This window comes from Fistularia commersonii, chromosome 19 (genome assembly GCF_037954325.1).
Source record: "Fistularia commersonii isolate RoL2024-O1a breed Wild chromosome 19, RoL_Fcom_v1.0, whole genome shotgun sequence".
NCBI lineage: Eukaryota > Metazoa > Chordata > Actinopteri > Syngnathiformes > Fistulariidae > Fistularia > Fistularia commersonii.
In genome coordinates this window covers 6,775,954-6,792,517 of record NC_141302.1, presented here as the reverse complement: position 1 = coordinate 6,792,517, position 16,564 = coordinate 6,775,954, and the positions used below count along the sequence as shown (strand labels likewise).

At 38.9% G+C, this 16,564-nt stretch overlaps 1 protein-coding gene across 1 annotated transcript in view; it reads left to right on the top strand.

Annotated features, from left to right (window-relative positions):
• rgs12a (regulator of G protein signaling 12a) overlaps positions 1-16,564 on the top strand; it is a 40,062-nt gene that overhangs the window by 3,542 nt on the left and 19,956 nt on the right. Inside the window, exon 3 of the mRNA XM_086165379.1 lies at positions 1,026-1,118. Coding sequence (XP_086021505.1) covers positions 1,026-1,118 — 93 coding nt within the window. The remainder of the gene's footprint in view (positions 1-1,025; positions 1,119-16,564) is intronic.

The following is a 16,564-nucleotide window of genomic DNA, read 5'->3' as shown; positions in this document are numbered from 1 at the left end:
AGTATTCAATAGTCACACAGAGAGTGACATCCAGACAATGGTGGTTGTAACAAGTGTGTTTTTGGTCAAATTCAGTAACAGTTGTTCATTTGTCAATTGAGTGAGAAAAGAGTCTAGACAGCGCCTGTTGTCGATGATGCTGTTGTTGTAAAAATGTGGTTGGAGGGAAGACATTTTCGATCGGTACTGTCCTATTTGTCCACAAGATGTCTCTGTGTGTCCATGCAGTCACCAAAACAAACTTATCCTCATACAGTGATTCTTAAATACCCCATCTTTACAGAGATCTCTGTATTACAGAGTTATACAGAGATAGAGATAGCTTGATGGACCAATTAAATATGGTCTACTATGTTTTTGAAAGACCCATGTCTGAAACAAAATTTGCAGGTTGCTGTTCTACTCTTAACTTCTTTTTTTGCTTTACTTGTTGGCATTTTTGACCTCTTTATTGAAGCCAAGGGAGTCACATCGAGAAGCATTTGCTATAAATCAGCTGCTGATTTTGTGTATGACCAGCTAGCATTAGATCGCAAAGAAGACAATGTCCAATGGAAGCCTGGAAAATTACCGGGTAGCGCCCTTGTCATGCAGTGGTAATTATCTGCGATGCTTTAACTCCCATTCAAGCTCGACACAGTAGCACAGATCATAAGACTTCTGATGGCTGCTGAACTGCATAAGGTTTTCTAGAGATAAGAAAAACACAAACGGTGGCTGCTCCATCTTATCTAATGCTCATTTTTGAAAGACAAATGACTGCTTTCCTCTCCATAAAATGTTTTTAATGATAAGATCCAAATAGTTTGACTAATTGTCTGATAATCTTTTTGACAATTCCTTTACTTATAACAATTTTTGCTCATAACAATTCTTTTAATCACCTTTGTTAACAGCTTTATTGAACAAGTCAAGAAGTCACTGAAAACCGAGTAAAAAATAACTTAAATATCATCAATGCATTACCTAAGAAATTGTTGCATTTTTAAGGAATAAACGTTATCATTTGTGTTGTTTCCTGGCAGGGCTCAAAGTTTTGGGGTATGGGTGGCATACGTGCCTCCAAACGTCGCACTGCAAAACGTCTTAGCCTCGCGAGATCACTGGATGACCTTGAGGTAGGCTAAGACTTTTTTCATATAATTTGTTTTCCTTTTGGTTGAATGTCTGTCAGTCTACTCCTGACTACTTCACACACCTCATTGTAAACATCACCAATGTTGCAGTGCTTTTAATTCCAGCAACATTACGAAATTATTTGAAGTCCTAGTGTTTGTTGGCAAAAAACACTTTTTCCATGTGAAAAATCATAGCTAACTTTCAAGAATGTTTGTATGTTCTTTAATTTCATAGTTATTCAAATTTTTAGCAGGTTTGACAATTCCACATCTGCTTTGGTCATTTCATCCAACTGTCCCCATTTAGTTGCACTCCACTTACAGCTTTTTCCCAACCTTACATTTCCGGTGCCTTGAACTCTGCATTTGCAGCTACACTTCTGGAGTGGCTCATAATGTAGGCTTTGTGTAGGCCAGAGGCATGGTCCTGTTTGTTTGGCCTCACTAATGAGCACTGCTGCAATGAATATCATGCTCACATTCTCTCATATTAATGTCGCTGAGGCTCATTCTCCACCATACTTTGCATGCATAAACTACTCATGCACACTGAGCCAAACATATCCATTGTTCATACATCTCCTAATTGGTTTGACATACACAAAGAGACAGAAACAAATGAGGAAAGGAAAAAAACAAACATGTGTAATATTGAATATCCACAGACACAACCGCAAACCATACATAATAGACAAAGAGGTCAGAACTGCCCCACTCACACTCAGCAGTGTTATTCATTACTCTTCGCCTCAGATGCTATCGCAGAATTGAAGCTGCCCATAAAAGGTTATGACTGCTGCAGAATTGGCTCTTTTTGGAATTAACCTCTGTATATTCTTAGTCACAGAATGGTCTTCTTCAATTAGCATACACTCTAGTCCCACAATTTCACTTACCCTTACTGTCAGCTCAAATTTGGCCACTTGTCATGGCTTTATTCAGTCAATTTTATGCTTGTGTTTTGTGGAACGACTTAATTACAGTAGTAAATCATGTATTTGATCCATTTAGATAACTGTATCCTATGCTCTGTTGGTTCAGCGTTTCGTTTCAGTATATCCAGTGGTTATCAAATAGCAGCAATTTCAATTACATCGCTTTCACGAAAATAATTTATTGTTATATTACATATGAAACTGTCAGGTTTTAATGGAGTCCATTTTACATTCAAAAGTTGTTCTTAAGTGTGCAGCGTTTTGCGAGAGAAAGGCTGCGTCCTAATCCGCGGCACAGATGAATTAGAAAACTTAAAAGAATCGAAGCTGTGATTGAAGCTGGATAACAAGATACTGAAAAACAAAATCAATAAAATGAATGGTTTCAGATGACAGGAAAAACAAATCTATTCAAGAAGGATAGAATAATTGGAAACAGGGTATGCACACTGAGACAGAGCTGGTAATTACAAAGGTGTGAAACACATGGCAAGATGTAAATCTGGAACAAAACACATGGGCATTGCATACTAAAATTGCCACAGATAGAAAGATACTTTTTATTTTTGCACCATTTTTTTTGTCTGCACATTTGTATGAAAGCATTGTTGGTTTTTTATTATCCTGAACCTTTTAGTTTTTTTTTTTTTGGTTTTGTTTAAACAATATTTTCTGTATAAATCATATCAATAATATTGCACACCCCAACTGTAAAACCTGTACTTCTCATATCTTCCTTCATCCCACATGCCATAATGAAACCCACAGTTGGTAAGATTTTCAAGAAACCCTAAATTCACATTATAGATGGTCTGACATCCTAGTATAATCAGTATTGTGTAGAAATGTAAAAAAAATGGTGTTTAAAGGGTGCCTTCAACACTATGATGACACAATTTGTGTGTCTACGTAATGCCATTGACATTAGGATGTTGAAGTTATTTGTTCTGTTATTATTGGAATTGGGATGTTCTTTGTGAGATATGATATGCAGCGCTTGCTTATCTTCAAACAACACTTAAAGTTTCATTATTCCCTCTTGATATTGTTGGTCCATGTTTGTCGTTGGCCACTGAATTTGTAAAAGCTTATTTTGGACTATAGGAAGTTCAAATTAAGAATTTTATTTTTTTATCCTTCATTTGCATTTCTTGCAAAGGAATGTGACACAAAAATTGTTCAGTTATTCATCAAGCAAAATGACCTTAATTTCTTCTGGGTCCTTTGGTATGATAATTTGCCAAATTTCTCTGCCAATCTTAATCCATATGCATAAAAAGCTTGGTATTTCCATTCCATCCAAAGTTCAAAATAATCAGTCAGGTGCAACTAGTGTTACTCTAGTCTCACAAACATCAATTCCACTTCAGCATTCTGAACTTATTCTGGATAAAAGCGATGAGGAGTACAATGAGTCAGCTCACTTTTGGATGACAGCAGTGTTTATATATCAGGCCCGTGTTGCTGAATGCTCCATAAATCCTCTCACGCTTCAGTTTTGTTTTATGAAGCCAAGCATCGTAATAGTGGGCTAATTTTTGAGGCGGCCTTGAAAAACCTGCGCGTAAGTGGTAAGAGATTACTGACTGTGATAATTCCCCAAAACATCAGCTAAATGTTGTAATGCTGCTTTTGGCTTTTTTGCTGCCTTTCACTGCTTTAACCATGTCTAACTGTGTATAATAAATTACCCGTGACATTTTACTATATGGCAGGCCTACACATTCCAGGTAGTAATACCATAGGGGATGTTTCATGGTCATCAAAGGCAATTAGATCCTTACCCTGCCCCCCAGCTCTGATTTCAAGGGCTGAGCAGCTCTCTGGCTTCATGCACATAGATGAATCGGGGCACCTCTAAAAGTCCCCTGCCACAACAAACCAATTATTCAAGGGTTGGTACATTTTACTTTGACAACAGGTTTTGAAAATAATTTATATTTGGCTGCCCTGAAATATTTTCTATTGCTGGAATTCATGAAGACATTGAAGAGGAAGAGGCCACTTCCATGGAAAATATCATTTGAGTCTCCTATCAAGCCAGCTAATTATTTTACACTGATGACCTTACATAATTTCTTGCTTGTATACGGTTTGGGGATAGCAATCTAGGTACATACTTAAGGGGTGTGAGTAAGAATTTGTTCTAAGCAGCCCGTTCTAGCTTGTGCATTTGTTGTGAAGGAGGTATTGAAGGACTGTTCCCATGGCACATTTTGAAAACATCTGTGATAAGCTCTTAGTGTTTGCATGGATCTGGACTTACAAGGACACCGAGAGACTATTTTGGAGTTGACCATCAGCACATGGGACAGACCCTCAGGCATGACCCCTGTATGAGACTCCTTGCCATCTTATATGTACAAGCATAGAATAATTAAGACATATGGAGTCACATTGCCTTCTTAATGGCAAGGCGTGTGACTCACAGTACCGAGAGCAGGACTGAGAAAACGCTCATTATTTTTCTTTCCATTATGAAGGCTGTGATATGTAGCTTTTTTCAACCCACACACCTAGTCAGAAAGGCATAAATATAATCCTGTGCTTTTGGACTGCATTGTGATGCAGTGCCTTTCTGGCTCATGGGAAGCAACTGCTATATATTTTTGTGCTTGTGTCTGTGCTCATTTGGTTTCTCTTTGTTTTCTGTAAAGAGAAGTATTTTGAGCAATGAAGACTGTTCGGGCATGTTGAAGAATGTTCTGCCATGTAACTCATTTGTAGACGTTGTCATTGCCCTGTTGGAAATTCTCCAACATCCCTCTACACTGATCGGCTACGATGAACTTATTTCTTTTTCATCGCAGACTCATACTTGGAGGCTACAAATAGATGGTTAACGCCTGAAATGCTCAGCACAATACTCTGTTAAACTTTGCAGAGATGACACTGATGACAGGCTGCTTTTGGTCTCATCTCACTCACTCTATCTTCTGAGTTGCCGCTGTCTGTGGGTGTACCAGAAACCAAATGAAGGCATGAAGACACAGTGACGGGGAGGGAGGTAAACAGAGGGAAAGAGGAAGAATTTACAGCAAAGAGAGAGAGTGAGAAGAAGGAAGGGAGGGAGGACGGGAGGGAGGGAGGGAGGGAGGAAGAGAACCGGCAGCAAAGGAAGAGAGGGAGCTTTTGAACTCCCAGTAGCTGTCAGGATTTTCAGCGCTCCTCCACGCTCTCTCCTCCCCCGTTGAGCTCTGTGTCTCCGCACTGCAAACACCAATTTGCACACACACCGTGGAGCTCCCGCGGATGGACTCCCTTACACACACCAGGCGTGTGGAGCAGCGCTGAGGAAGAGCCAAACACACGCAGACAGCGCCATACATGGAGCAAACTATAACTCTAAACTCCGTAAGTGATATCAAGAAACATTGGAGTCTTGGTTATTTGCCTGTCTCTCACCTTCTCTGTGTATGCTGATGCCACCTACATCTGTAATGCCAGTGTCACTGTTAGTTTTCTGTCTTTGGGGTCCTTTATAGCTTCTCTTGTTGCTTTTTGAGTGGCATACAGTGGTTAGCTTGTGTGGTCTTTCACTGGAATGTTTTGACCTGTGCCAGCTGTATGACACACTGCATTGCTGTACATAACAAAATGTTGTGTCATATGTATAGAATTCCAGCTGACTTGAAGCTACATATTTTTTTTAAAACAGTGCTTTTGTTTTAAGTATTCATCATACGTGGTGGGTTGCTTATTGGCCTTTAAATGAAACAGACTCAATTGAAGTTTCCAATAAAATTTACCCTTTTATAAAACATTGTTTGCAGTAGCAGAACAAGTCTGACACCGTTGATCAAAAGAAAACTGAATTTAGTGGCTTTTGTGTCAGAAAAAATGACATTCATAGTTCATGTGAATTTGATATTATGTGGTAAGTTAATCACCACAGTTGAGTTTGAACTTGAATTGTTGCCTGCTATTTTGCCTTGCCCGTTGGCTTTGTACAGACATGTCCCTGCCCTGATTCATCAACTCTGTTGTTCACGTATCTCAAAGCAGCCGTTCCTAGAAAATGTTATTTGTTGCTGCTGCATGACATATGCATGGTCTCACTATTGTATGTCATTGGAATTAACTTGTTCATCCATGTAGGGAACCATTCTCTATCCAAGTATTATTTGATGTCTAATAGTTTCTAAAATAAGATGCTATGTTTCGTTATACATATTCTTCTGACGTGGTATTATGACTTGAGATGTGCAGAAATAATGTCGTGTTCCTGGGGATTAGCTGTAGAGGCAGAACACGACACACTTTTATCTTGCTGACATCATATGGCAAGCTCTGGAGTGTGGGTGGACTGTTGCACTCACAAAATGTGTGTCCTTAGACTAGCAGTATAGGAGACTACACAGCCCGACATTTGCTAAATGTATCTAGTACTATTCCTTCTCTGGTCTGGTCCTGCCACATTAGAATTTCTCAAAATTACACAGACTGCTTTCTCCAAACCCACCAATTGGAAAAAAGCAGTATATTAACAGAACAACACTTGAGTCAAAGTTATTTATCTATCAATCTGCCATGGGTATGAATATGCAACAGCCAATAACCAGATGACCAGATGTGCCTGTGGTTGCTGAGTTTGCTGTTTGACCCAAGTTTAACCACGGAAAATACCCGCTGCCTCCACATCTCAGGACAGACAGGCACTGCAGTTCCACTATTGGCTCCTGTCACACCGACCAAATGACATCATCGTTAGACTTTCAAAATTATAATTTTTTTTTCCCTTGCTACCCACATAGCTTTTACTCATGCGCAGTTGATGGAACCGAAACTCGAAAACTGATCTACAATGGGAATGTATGTGATTCACAACTCAAAATTGTAAATTCCCCACACACTATGTACTGTCCTCTTTCATACTATTATTATAATTCAGTGCTTCATTGAAAGCGAGTCAGCTGCCAAGGGTGTGGAGGTTACTCAACAAGGAACAGCCCGAGAAATTGCCAAACTCTTTTATCACCTGTGCAGTAAGAGTTTAGACATGTCTTGGATACTTATAACTGCTTGTTGAGTCCAACTTTTTACCTCACACCTGTAGAACAGATGACACAAGGGCATGTTTGATTAATGTCTTAGACATTTTGTGAGATGGGAGTTGGGGGGAGGGGAGTGCTGGAAGACCTAAAATGTCAATAGCTGGTACAGTATCTCTCCGGAAGTGGAGGAGCCAAAGACTCCGAGATCAGGCCAGGATCTTGTCAACTTAATACTATGAAAATCGTGAACAGGGATTGTTAGGCAAGCCAGGTTTTTTTTTTTTTGTCCCACATGGATTTCTGGATTTCTTTGTTCCTCTAGTCACTGCCTGACTTTCCATTGTGAACTTTTTCTATAGAATCTTAATTCCCATGGTCAACAGTTAGGAAATACAAAATATCTGTTTGTATGACTCGGTCATTGCTTAACCAGCTTGTGGTAAGTTGAATTCGACATATACTTATATCAGCTTCTTCTGTTGGCAATTTGACTGAGCAAATATATATCAGTATCTTTGTATACGTTGGCCAAAATGAAATCTGTACTGATCAATATGGATGTGTATATCTGATCAGCTTGTGTAGATTCTACACATCCAGAAAGGAATTATTATGGTAGGTTGACTTCAATTTGAAACCATCTTTAATGTAAAATATTTGTTTATGATTACTGATGACAGCTGATTGATGTCAGGTAACCAAAAATGTTCTGAAACCAACATTTAAAATGGACTGAATAAGTCCTTTTCATGCTAGCATCTCAGTCCCTTATTCAGTTTGTGACTTTACGTGGTCCGAACAACTGCATTCCTCATTTGTCAGTACAAAGCAGCATGTAAAAAGACAAAACATTTTTGTCCAAAAACAAAAACAATGCGCGGTCCACAATTAGAATTTGTTTGGGATCAAAAATAAAAAGGCATGAAATAACACATAATGATGAAACTCTGAATAACAGTTGATTTGAAGACATTTTTACTCTCCCCGAGGTGACAATTGTAGTTATGGCCATACTCTAATATTAAGTTTGGTAGACTAAAACATATTGTTAGTGTTGTGGTCTGCAGCATGGATCACTGTATTTCTGAGGGGAATTGTTTTTGAACCATATTCAAATTTTCAAACAAACAACAACATAAAAACAAAAAAGCCATGTTACTTTGTGATACGGTTGTAATGCATGCAAGATCACACTCTGAGGTTTAGTCTCAAATAATCATATGGCAATACTGAGTATTTGATACTGTTAAGATTAGCGATAAGTGTAAAGACTACATACCTTATTAAAGAACTTCTAAAGTGATTAAACCTAAATGAGACTTTTATTTGCCTTTTCTTTCATAGTCCCACACAAGCAGCTCAGGTTCCCTGCATGAACAAAAGTATTAGACAGTACAGTGGAAGCTCAGGAGAGCTTGCGCAGGAAGTAAACCATTATGGCTGTTCCTCATCAGTGGCAGCCCTGTACACTTGCTTGATATTACTGATTTGCAGATATTCGTTTGTATAATTTTCTTAACATCACACACCAAACTTTCCCAGGATACCCAGACTTTTTTATAACCCTGTTCACCGAGCGTTCGTGTCAGATGGTGCGGTGGAAAATAGGGGGAAAAGTTGCACGGCTAATTATAAGTGTCAAGTTTCAGGTTGGAAAGTCCATTTTGGGTGTTTTTATGAAAGAGAAATAGCAGTATGAGGGTGTGGTGGCATCTTATGTGGTTTAACCACCCCGAGCCCTCCAGGCACAAGTGAGTGAAGCCCATTCTTTATGATAATAAATTGGGGAGGGAAGGGTAGTAGTCCCTGGTTTTAGTTTCCCTCTCTGAAGTTTTCTTATTTTTGTGAGGATCAGCTGCTAGTTCCTGCTGCTTGTCATTTTATTGTATCTCTGATAACCAGTCCAACACTATCATGCAAATAAAATTCAAGCTTGTTCCTTAAAGTTTGAGTGTAGTGACATTTACATAACTATGCAAAAAAAAAGGTGGGAAGGTTCCAAGTGCGACAATCTTGATTCAAATAGTAGGAGCGCAGAAAGGTTAACGCTAAGATACATACAATAAGAGGAATGTTAAAAGGCATTGGTCAGTTATCTATTATATTTTCCTTTCTATAAGTAATCTGTGGTCAGTATGCTCACATCCATGCATGTCTGCACAAGTTATTAATCCGGACAACAGAGGAGCTGGTACCCATCTGCTGCAGCTAACTGGTCAGAGTTGGACAAAAGGCAGCTTAACGCTCATCAAGGAGGATAAAGAGCTGGAGCGCATTGTGAAGATAGCCCGTTAACATGCAAATTGTGTCTTTAACAGCATGCTGAACAACTCAGTTGTTGAGTTAGGGGATTATGCTTTAAAACAGTCTTCACAAGTCTGGATGAGTAAACGGGCTTAAGACATAACCCACTACCATCTTAAATTTTAGACTAGAAAAAGGTGTTTTCTTGCTTCCTCTTCATTCTCAACTGAAAATTTTACTTAACAAGTTACTTATTATTAGTGACTTGTAATTATGAATATGACATAATTTGTAAGGCTCTCTTGGTAAAGATAGTATGTTGTTTCCAAGATTTGAAGATATGTTTTGTGCAAATAAAACTGAATGATCCATGCATTGAATTGAGCAGCCCTCGATCTATGAGCTCGATTCAATGCTATTCTAAGGAGGCACTAATCTTGTTCATGTTGTCTACAATTCCCGGTCTCATTGCATCACATTAGCATGTCTTCATTAGATTCTTGCTAATGGATTAGGGTGTCCAACAATCTGCCATAATGAAACAGTATTCAAAATTGTGACTTCCATTCCATAGCATCCAAATTCAGCATCGTCTATCCGTGGTGTTTCTAACTTAGATAATCAGTTTGTGTCTCTCTTTGTCTCACACTCCTTGATTGGTTGGAAAAGAAATGTCTCTCCCATCTTATCAGTCACTGCACCCTCGCCCTCCCTCAAAGGGAAGCTGGCTCAAGGCTCTTCTTGATGTTATTTTCAGGGAATAGTTTGTCATCTGCCAGAGATAGCAGGCCTGATTATTTTCTGTCCTCTGTCACGATTGTCTGTTGGGGGATTTACTATGCAATTAGATGTCTTGTGACGAGCAGTGCTCAGTGTGCCTGCAAAGCAAGTCTAGAAATGTTTTACATATTGATTTAATCAAGTAGAGGTTCGGCTCACACGTGAAACCTATTGACTTCAGTGCCGTTTTTTTTTTCCCCTCAGTTAGCAACGCTTGCATAAATAGAAAACCTATTTTCCAAGAAGAAATTGAATTTGGCTTCAAAATGTCCATATTGCTCTTGTTTTGTGCTCACTTGATTTTGGTAAACTCTGAATTGGGGGACTGTGTCAGGGGCAAAAGAAACCACAGAGGTTAAAAAAAAGTCAAATTTTGTGCATGATGATTTTGTTTTACGAAGTAAAGGATGTCTCATTAGCAATCTGGAAACAACAGATATCTAGGGATGAGTGTGTAACTGCATTTGAAACCAACTGAAAATGTCAAATGGGAGGCAACCGACAGTTGGTTGAATATCGCTTTATGGGCTCCTAAATTCAAGAACTGCACAAAAGCAGACAAGGTGTCTTCCGGGATCTCTCTGTCATGATGTGATGCATTAAGTCAACAACAAATCTTTGTGTTCTATGGACAAATTTAGACACCTGACAACAGCATGAAAGAAGGACCACCATTACAGTTCAAGCCAGACATTCACTGAAGAATGACGAAAAAAAAGAAAGAAAGTTGGCAGTTATATGAAAATAGATGTCAAATCAGGCAGATTGTGAAGCAGCAGTTTTATCATACTGGCTCCACTGTTGTTAGGTGTTGTCAGTCATTTCCTACTGACCCAATTAATAATTATAATAACAATAATAATTACTCCCCATGGGGAAATTTGTTATCTACTATTAACCCATCACAGATGAGCCATGAGCAGAAGGCATGCTGTCGATCAGCGCCAAGGGAGCAGTTAGGGGTTCAGTGTCTTGCTCAACAATACTTTGACACACCAGGAGGAGCTGGGAATCAAACCAGGAATGTTCGGTTCCAAAGACAATTGCTCATCCATTTTAATGCCGGGTGGATTTACGTCTAAGAACGATATTTCTGCCATGATTTAACATGACTGTTCTCTTACTGCCCCTGTTTACTTTTATTGTAGTTATATTCCTATTAGAAAAGCATAAGTTAAATAAGATAACCGTATTGTTATTTGGAATGATGCACTCAAGGACTTCCAAAACCCAAACGGACATTGGTAAAGACAGCCCCAGGCCATTCTTACATTCACTCTATACCCCTTTTCCTGACGTCAGGGTCATGGTGGGAACCAGAAGTCCTAAAATACTACAGCTAAACATGAGACAAAGTCAAGATTGTACAGATGATGATTTATTGATTTTTAATATTTTATTTATCCTTCATGGGGAATATCCTTCACTGCATTTAACTCATCATGGATGAACCATGAGCAGTTGGCTGGCATCCAGTCAGTGTTGTTCTCAAAAACACTTCTACACTCAAGGAGGAGACAGGAATCGAACCAGGAACGTTGGGTTCCAAGGACGAATGATCTACTTTGTGTGCTGCTGCAGCTCCCCAAAAGCCATGTCAGAATGATGTTATATTGATTTTTATACTGATTTCATTTACATATTTGCAAAGTAGAAAAGGCTGCTGCCATTTTGAATGTCCAAAACGATTTCCAAAATATTACATCAAACCTAAATTGTCAGGTGTATCGCTGTGATTAACTGGTGATCGGTCCAGGGTGAACCCCGCCTCTTGGACAGTTACAGCTGGACTGAAGCATCCCCACAACCCTTCCGACTTGCAGGCTAGGTCACTGGTCCTCAATCCCCAGTCCCCAGACTGGTACCATTCTGCGAATTATTTGGTACCGGTTTGCAAAGAAAATCTTTCTTGGTACAAATTATAGTTTTTTTCATTAGACCTTCCAGATCTTATTTTGAAAAACAATTGTTTCTTCCTTCGCCTCACTGCCGCACTTAACATTGAAATTGCTTAATACAAAGTGTGATTGTTGTATTCAGATTAAATAGTTGAACCTCCGTGGATCTAACTGGTCCGCGGAAACATTTTCATGCATAAAACTTGGTCCCTGATACAAAAAGCTTGAGGGCCGTTAGCATAGATGAGGAATGAATGAATGAATGTATCACTGACATTGTAAGAGTACTCGTGAAATCTCATCCTCCCAATATTGTGCGTTGTGACAAGAGTAATATTTGTCAGGGTGGACTTTCAGTCATGGTATTTGGTTCGGGATCTCGGAAAAGGAATAACTTCATTTCATTAAGGTGTTTCACCTTGCATCACCTCTTGGATGAAACGTGTTAAAGAAATCAAGCAAGTCCAATTGCCATGACAGGCCTTATCAGCAATTAAGAATGCGATTGGTTGATTTTATAACCATCATGTCATCAGTAACTTTGAACCATTTTGATGTTAAGTTGCTGCAATATAGACAAATGTAGTTACATAAATGTACTAATTTTCAATTTTTGATCCACATAGAATCGGATACAGCTCTACACTAATAACATCTGGTCTGATTTTACCTGTATATAAAATCACATTCGGTCTCATCGTGTTCCATTAGTGATACGTAGTAGTAGAGGCAGTTTTTTGGCTGGCATGGTAATTTTAGCATTCTTTTTTTTCCCCTGAAAAATGATTATGTAATTTCTGCTGGGCAGTGAACCAAGTCAACATGTTCCTGTATAAACCTCAAGAGAGTGTGGTCTAATGGCAACTCTGTTATACAAAAATGCTTCATTTACAGTGATTTGTAAGTTACACTCTGATAATTAGCTTGATGTTGTATAATGTCATTATTTTACAAGGAAATTAATTTCTTTAGTCATCTCCTGAATTTAGGAAATGTATTGTATTACTCAGCCGCCCTGAAGCATACAGAGGCGGTTTTATGTCATTTCTCACCCATGTGCCTCCACTTTCATGTGTTTGCATGTTTGAATACACCCTGCTCTCTTCAGAGATAAGTTGTTTTGTCTCTACTTTGTCAGGATTAAAACCGTCAACACAGCTACACACTTATGACAAACACCCAATTTCCAGAGTTATAGACCGTGTAGAATCTAATTAAACATGGGACATCTACCATGAAATCCAGGCTGTTAATATACACTCATATTTATTTTTGTCAGAATTAAGACCAGAGACTATTACCTCATTTTGTGAGGAAAAACCTCAGCATAAACCATTCATGCCTCAAGAATAATAGTTGGTCTGTAAACTGATTGTTGTGATTCACCAGAAATGTGGGGGAATAGTGCTACAGAGGAGACTCGGTGTTGCCTAGATAGAGATCTATTTTCTTTTTTTAGGTACGTATGCCAAATTGCTTACAGAATACACCAAATGAAACAATTGCCATTGTGGGTATAAGAATGGCGCTCTGTGATAGCAGACAGTGAGGCTGAGAGTTTAATATCAAACTATCAAACTTTTAATCCACATTATATGCTATTCATATGTTCTCAATTATTTTTTTTCCCCTGTATTTATTCTTCCATGAGAAGAGAAAGCACCCAAACTGACAGCAAAAGGGATTGGAAAGGTCATTGAGGTTTTTAACATACTAAGTGTGTTTTTGTGAGGCGAATGAAGGGGACTTAATTCATCTGATTCCTCCATGCCACTGTGGCAGAGTCTGTATGTATTGTCGGCGGGTTGCCAGGGCAACAGCTGCAGAATAAGGAAATCTTTCCTCTTCTGTACCCCCTGTTCTTCTCTTTCTGTCCAGTGCCATGTAAAATTTCTGTTTCTTCCTCCCTCTCTCCTTCCCTCCCTCCCTCCTTCCCCTGTCTGCTTCCCTCTCTTTGACTTGTAGAGACATGGTTTGTGGAGTTTTGGGTGGGGAATGTTCAGGTATGCGTTTGCACACACATATTCCATCTGTGTGCTGTTAGTGTAGCAGACTAAAGAACAATGAGTCTCAAGAAGAGACTTTCCTTCAAGAGGACTTGGAACTTCAACACGGTAAGTAAGCTGTGGCTCGTTGGCCGAGCCTCCTCTTCCTCCCGTGTGTGATCTGGGAGACTGCTTTTGTTCAGTCAGCTGTTTTTCCCATTTATCTCCCTCCTTGCCTCTTGTATTTCTCTCTCTTCAGAACAGCTGTTGAAGCGGTGGGGACTCGAAGGTTGATTGTTTACAGGGTGTTAGAATCAGCTGTGACTTGTGTAAAAGTTTAGAAATATTTTCTGTCTGTTATCCGCAGGATTTATCTGAACTTCGGTATTAAGTGTAACAACGTGCCGAAACAAGCCCAATCCGTAAAAGAGTGCATTGAAAGTACCTCTGTCACGGTGGCTAAGTTCAGATACACATAAATCTGTTTTGGTTTGAACATCAATGTTCCATCGGCATGTGGAGATGCCAGGCTGTGCGGCATGGGGGGTTTACCACAGTAAATCTAGAAGAGCTTTTTCCAAATGAAAAGCCAAATCCTGCTCCATTCAGAGCCAGAGTCCTCAATGTGATTTCAGTAGTGATTTTTTTCGTCCATTTGGTTGACAAGAACCGAACGAGGACCTCCAAACTCAGAGGGATTCCAGCGAGGATGTTGGATCTTAGCAACTTAGCCCAACAGGAGGATCAAAGAAAGCTTGTGAGGGTCTACAGCACATCCAAAAGCTCATCAACAGAGGTGTCAACAGAGGAAGGGAGTATGTGGACAAGAGGTGATAGTGTGCCTGGATCATCACATGATCCTTGTAGGGGAGATGTGTTTTAAGGAAGCAATAACGAGTTGAAAACAGACCTGCTGTGTGTGGTCTAACTCCTGAGGACTTATTAATTTATATACAAATGGCTTTTGTGCATTTGCCAAGCTTGGTAGGCTGGCCAGATAAATAAATATATATAAAATTAGGATGGAATTTTGTTTTTTTTTCTAAGACCTTTCCATCATATAAATAGATGGAAATCAGCAGGTACACTAATATACTAAAGAAGATGTTTTCACAAAAAAGACCTTTCTTTTAAAGGTGGATACGCTCAACATTATTAGATACATTTTTTTCATAGTGTTCACATTTTTTCCCACACACACTTGAATGAAACTGGAATTACATCATCCTTTGTATAACTTTTGTTATATTCATCCAGTGGTAATGCTTGGTGAAGTTGACTAATGAGACATATGTGATGTGTTGTCATAAATGACATTATTGATATGCTGCAAGAGTTTGACTTAACTACAATAATCTATGACTTTAGACGTCATTTTGACAACATTTTGAACGTCTGTTAGTCAATCTAATCTAAAGTTCAATGTGTCATCTTGTGCTCATCCACTCATCTTGTGACTTGGAGCTTTCATTGATTTAGATTTCATGAAACGCTGCCCTCTTTTTGTAAACGTTTTAATGTTTATTATGATTTTAATAAACAATTACAATATTGGTAATTAAACTTGCTTTTAATTTAAAATCAAACAGTCATCTGTTCAGTCAGAATTTTGCAATCACTTCAACATAGTTACATGACAAATGATGTGTGTTAACATAGTTTTCTTCTGACATATACAATATAAATGATGACACGGTTGTAAAGCAGTCTAACACACTCAGTTTAAGATCATTGACTAAAAAAATCTCACAGTAAGTAAATACTTATCACATTTATCATCTAAGATGTAAATTCTAGAAATGTAGAAATGATAATCCCTGCTTTAAAACTGTGTGTGTTTATTCAAAATCAAAGTTCAAGTCACTATGTGTGATGTCTGTCTTCTTTATACTGAATCACAGTAGTAATCCTATGTACTTAAGGTTTGAGGTCTCGCTTTTTTTAACTCCAAAGGGACAGGCAGATGTAGCTGGTGTTCCCTCTTTCCTCTGTATTCTGTTCTGGCATCATGCTGGGCTTTAACTGTGCCACATATGATTACTGTATACATGCGAGCCACTACTGAAGGGGTGGCTGTTGGGTGTTGACTATATGGACGAAATGGGGTTGGACTCAGGGACCACAGGGTTGTAAAGGGCCTATGATGGACGATTAGTGGTTTAGCGGCCTCTGTCTGATAGAGCCTTACATGTGGTTACTCTTAAAATGGAAAAGGTTGTCACGGCAGGGCACATGATCATGACGGCAGACCCTGTCTTCGGATGGCCCTTTGCATCAAAACAAAGGGCCATCCGCTGGCTTGTGCATAACGTGTGGGCTTTTCCAAAGCAGGAAACATTTTGAATCCCTCTCATTTACGAACTTTGTAAGAGCTGGTTAAACATGAGATGATCACATCAATCGATCAATTATTATTTTTATACTTGAAAAACATGTTACAGTAAGTTTAAAGTCGTATGGTTTTACCGACTACACTTAAGAGACGTATTGTTGTCATGGTGAATCTTGCAAATTTCTAGTTCATCAGTTAATGTGCCTGTCACTTTTAGTGAAAACATCACGGTCATCTACCTTTTTACAGGATTCAAGAAAATACTTTTTGAATCACTT